A 4,460-nucleotide genomic window follows, 5' to 3' on the forward strand; every position below is an offset into this window, starting at 1 on the left:
ATCATCCAATTAAAACCCTCAAGAGCTGATGATTGATGATGTCAGCTGCCCTGCTTCTAATTAACGTGTAAATTAAGCCAAAGGAGGAAAAAAAAAAAAACTTTCGGACCAGCATCACTTCAGACCTCAAAGCCCACTGAACCGTTGTTTTAAAGGTTAATGATCTACAGCAGGTCCGGATGGTCTGCAGAGCATTTCTATCTTTTTAAAGCTGCACATAAAAATACGATTTGGGATCCTACTCATCACCGGATTTGATACAGGATGGCACAGGCCTGCAGAGATAATATATAAAAATGGAATTAAAGCATCCATAGGCCAAAATAATATACTTCCACTATTAAATGAGTCATCCAGAGAAAAGCAAGGGGAACAATATATATATTATTATATTATTTCTATACAATAACACATTTATTAAACAGCAAACCCTTTTCAAGAATAAAAAATACAAATGTGTAAGCCCACTTCTTGGTGTTTGAATTTAAATCTCATTTTAAATCCAAGTCCGAAGGTGTCACGTTAACTCACCTTCACTGTGATATTAACATCTCTCCCCCTACCAGCATTTTTATCTTATTTTTATTTTATTTTTTTCCCCCCTTCCAAAACCGTACACGTTTCAGTCCAAACCCCCTAACTAAATTGATCCCCGTAAACTCCTACTCGTTATGGAGAAATATGTATTCAAAGCAGCCATAAAGCGTGGACCTCCAAGGCGGATAATAGAATTTCCTGCTGTTTTATAACTCCGTACCCTTACACCGGTGTCACCATATGCTCCCGTTGGCACAGGACTCTCTGCTGCACCGGCTTCCTGGGCGGCAGGCTCTTTACACAGAGGGGGCAGGAAAAAAAAAATAATAATAAAACATGATCGTGCTTTAAAAGAAAAAAAAAAAAATCCTGTTTTATTCACCCTCTGGCATTTATCAGCAGGTGGTACTCAGACTGGGATAAAATCTAGAAGCTCATCTTCCAACTGGTGCAAATAAATGTCTATTTATAATATTTTAATCACGACAAAACGATGCTATATTTAATTTGCCAAACGCACGCTCGCTTACGATCCCTGCAAAATATTAAAACGCAGCTCGGTGTTGCTATATTTGTCGAGCCTTAAATGAAACGAGGCGCGTTTCCTCCGCATCGACGTACCTGCTGCTCTCCCGGGCGTCCCAGTCGTCCCCCCGTTTTCTCCCTCTAATCCGTTTTTTTATTTTCTCCCTCTCTCTCTCTCTCTCTCTTTACATCCTAAACCTCCGTCGGTGAAATTCACAATTCTCCGTCCTCAGACTATGAGCCCCCCAGCACGGCGTCACCTTTATTATTCGCCTGTTTCCCGCTTACCGCATTAGATTACACTGGTACCCTGGATTTTTACCTGCAGGGACATATATATTTGGAGCAGCGTGATATGCAGTAAGCTACAGAGGGAAGAACAAAAACTAAAGAACATAAAAACCGTAAGAACAAAAATGAATAATAAAAAATAAAAATAAAAATCCTTTCTTTCTATTTTTGTTTTCTTTCTGCAATATTTTGCTGCTTCAGTGTCAAACAGATTTCTCCAAGTCTCTATAAAAGCATTCGGATGTTTAATAAAGAAGTGATTAAAATATGCATGGCCCTTGTGGCATCATTACTACCAACATACTTTTATTTTCTGATTAAAAGTCCTCCATCGCTTTTCGTGTTATTTTAATATTTAAAAATGTGATCTCTAAATGTTCTCATAGTCGTTTTTAAGCCACATACCGGCGCAACACGGCGCCTAATGTGCGCATTATCACAAAACGTTCCGTGCGTAATTACGCACTAAAAACGACTAAATAAATATCACGGCTGGAGAGCATGGCTGGCTCGGTGTTCCTCCAAACTTTCCATAACGCAGAGATGCTGGTGGCAGTATTTTAATAGGCGTCAACTCTCCCTTTCAAGAATAATACACCAGCAGAGGGAAACAGATGCATAAACATTTCGGGGCATCTTTCTCCTCGGCAGCAACAGACTCCTCCTATTCCCCACGTCCAATTAGTTATTATGGTCCGGCCCTTTAAGACGCAGCGGCGGGTCAGCAAGTAGTGTAGTGTTTCTCTAATTGAACTTCGCCCAATCAACAATAACTCGTTAGCAGTCGCTTTCTTTTTCTCGGTGCCCGAGGAAGCTTTTTTCCCCTTGCAGGGATTCGCCCCCCTCCAGTCTGTTACTTTCTAAAGATCTACATGGAGCTTGGCAAAGGAACCGCGACTCTCTGAGGGGAATACAGTCCGGCTGCCTTTACATCTACGCCCGGAGCATGGTTATTTTGGAGGAAAGCTCTCAGGCGAGCTAAGTTTGCAGCATTCGGCTTCAAGTGTCAAAATATTGTGGAGGGTTACGAGAACGCCGAGAGGAAGAGGGGGGAAACTTTTGGACGCTTCTGATCGACCACTTGAATGAAATAATCAACTTTTCTGAAAGCAGCAGCAGCAGCAGCAGCAGCAGCAGCGGCGATTCTTCGGGACTGCGATGACCTCCAGTAAAGACATGAAGGCAGGTTCTGTGTTGCAGTCCAGCGGCGAGGAGAGGAGACGGGCTCCCTTGGACCAGCTGCCGCCACCGGCCAACTCCAACAAGCCCTTAACGCCCTTCAGCATTGAGGATATTCTTAACAAACCCTCGGTTAAAAAGTCGGTGGCTAGTATCTGTCCGCCGAGGGTGCTGGAGAAAGTGACGGGCTCTAACTCGGCGAGGAACGGGATCACCACTCCGTCGTCGCCGCTGTGCGCGCTGGAGGAGCTGGCCAGCAAAACGTTCAAGGGTCTGGAAGTCAGCGTTATCCAGGCAGCAGAAGGTAAATAAATAAGTTCATCGGCAAAGTATGAACTTTAAGGAGGGCAGAATAAGTTACGAGCACGCTAATTGTGAGATTTAGAGCTGAGATCACTGCTAGCTGGGTTCGTTTTGTCTCTACATGTGGACGTGCTTGGGGCAGCTGTATGGGAATGTGTGCAGAAACCGAGATAGGCGAAGGGAAACTGGACATTTACGCGTGCAAATGTGCGTGTATATGATGTGTAAACTGCTACTACAGTAGTCTGTGTGCTGTCAAAAAGTCAATCAGCCTCCACAGAGTACCTGCACGTAGAGCTACGTTGGATAAAAAATTAACTGACTGACAAATAAACACACACTAAATGGCATTTAACCTCATCTGGCAACAGACCCCTGTTGAATTGCAAAATATGTGACCGTTTTTTGTAGTTGGTCAAATTCCTGTTCAGCTGTTCAGTGCATAATTGCTTTTTATTTCATTAAAAAAAATGTGGTATCCAGAAGAAGCTGTTGATTCATGTGATTTAAATTATGAAGTTAAATACACTGACTGGCTTTGGGGGAATTGACAGATCCAAGAATGTGAGCCGAGTTAAGGCTTTTTTCCGCTCCCTGTTGCTGTTACGGTTTGTTTACGGTTCATTTATCCTCACATATTTTCCTTCTTCCGACCCCCTCCAAGGTCGCGAGCACGTAAACGCATTCGGCCAGAGGCAGACGTCGAAGAAGAGGAGAAAGTCGCGGACGGCCTTCACGAACCACCAGATCTACGAGCTGGAGAAGCGGTTTCTGTACCAGAAGTACCTCTCTCCGGCCGACCGTGACCAAATCGCGCAGCAGCTGGGACTCTCCAACGCGCAGGTCATCACCTGGTTTCAGAACCGCAGGGCCAAGCTCAAGAGGGACCTGGAGGAGATGAAAGCGGACGTGGAGTCGCTAAAGAAAATCACGCCGCAGACCCTGCAGAAGCTTGTCACCATGGAAAACATTGACGATGCCCAGGGCGGGGGCCCCGAGGCCAGATCGCCCAGTATCTCCCCGACCTCTCAAGGACACCGAGCCTTCCCACAGTCGCCCTCCTCGTCGAGAGACCAAACCACGGATGAATTCTCGGAGGACGACGAGGAGATCGAGGTGGACGATTGACAGTCATTGGGCCTGTGATTTTCATAAGCAACGGCGACAAAAAGAATATTAAAAAAAAAAAAGAAAGGGGACATTTTTTCTTCCCAAACTTTTGCACGGATATTGACAAAAGGAGAGTATATACATATATTAACATTTCAGGAAAGTTTTTTTTTCCTCCTGTATTTTTTTTTCTCGCCTCCATTTTAATTTATTATTCGGACTTGTAAGAGCCCTCCGAGTCTGTCGTTTAAGTTTTCACCACAATACTTGAGGAATATCTGATTTCCTTGCAGACAGTTGAGGTACAGGAAGACTGAAAATCGTGCAAACATTTTATTACATACTTAAATATTTCACGCTTGTTTTTAAGGAAGGGGGATGGAAAAGTTGTGCAATCATTTGTCTTATTTGTATTTTTTTCTGTTAAAAGGAACCAGATCTGCCAAATATTTAAATCATGTCCCCCTCTCTCTTTTTAATTTTTTTTTGGGGTTTTTTGGAAACATACACATCCC

General features: G+C 43.7%; 1 protein-coding gene across 1 annotated transcript; it reads left to right on the forward strand.

Annotated features, from left to right (window-relative positions):
- Window positions 1-2,511: 2,511 nt before the first annotated feature.
- Window positions 2,512-4,205, forward strand: lbx2 (ladybird homeobox 2; the record flags this gene model as incomplete). Its single annotated transcript, XM_084550166.1, has 2 exons — window positions 2,512-2,836; window positions 3,500-4,205. The coding sequence occupies 2 exons, from the start codon at window positions 2,512-2,514 to the stop codon at window positions 3,961-3,963; spliced, it is 789 nt and encodes a 262-aa protein (XP_084406292.1). The 3' UTR covers window positions 3,964-4,205.
- Window positions 4,206-4,460: the final 255 nt, after the last annotated feature.

Source organism: Chelon labrosus, assembly GCF_963514085.1.
Source record: "Chelon labrosus genome assembly, chromosome: 8".
Taxonomy (NCBI): domain Eukaryota; kingdom Metazoa; phylum Chordata; class Actinopteri; order Mugiliformes; family Mugilidae; genus Chelon; species Chelon labrosus.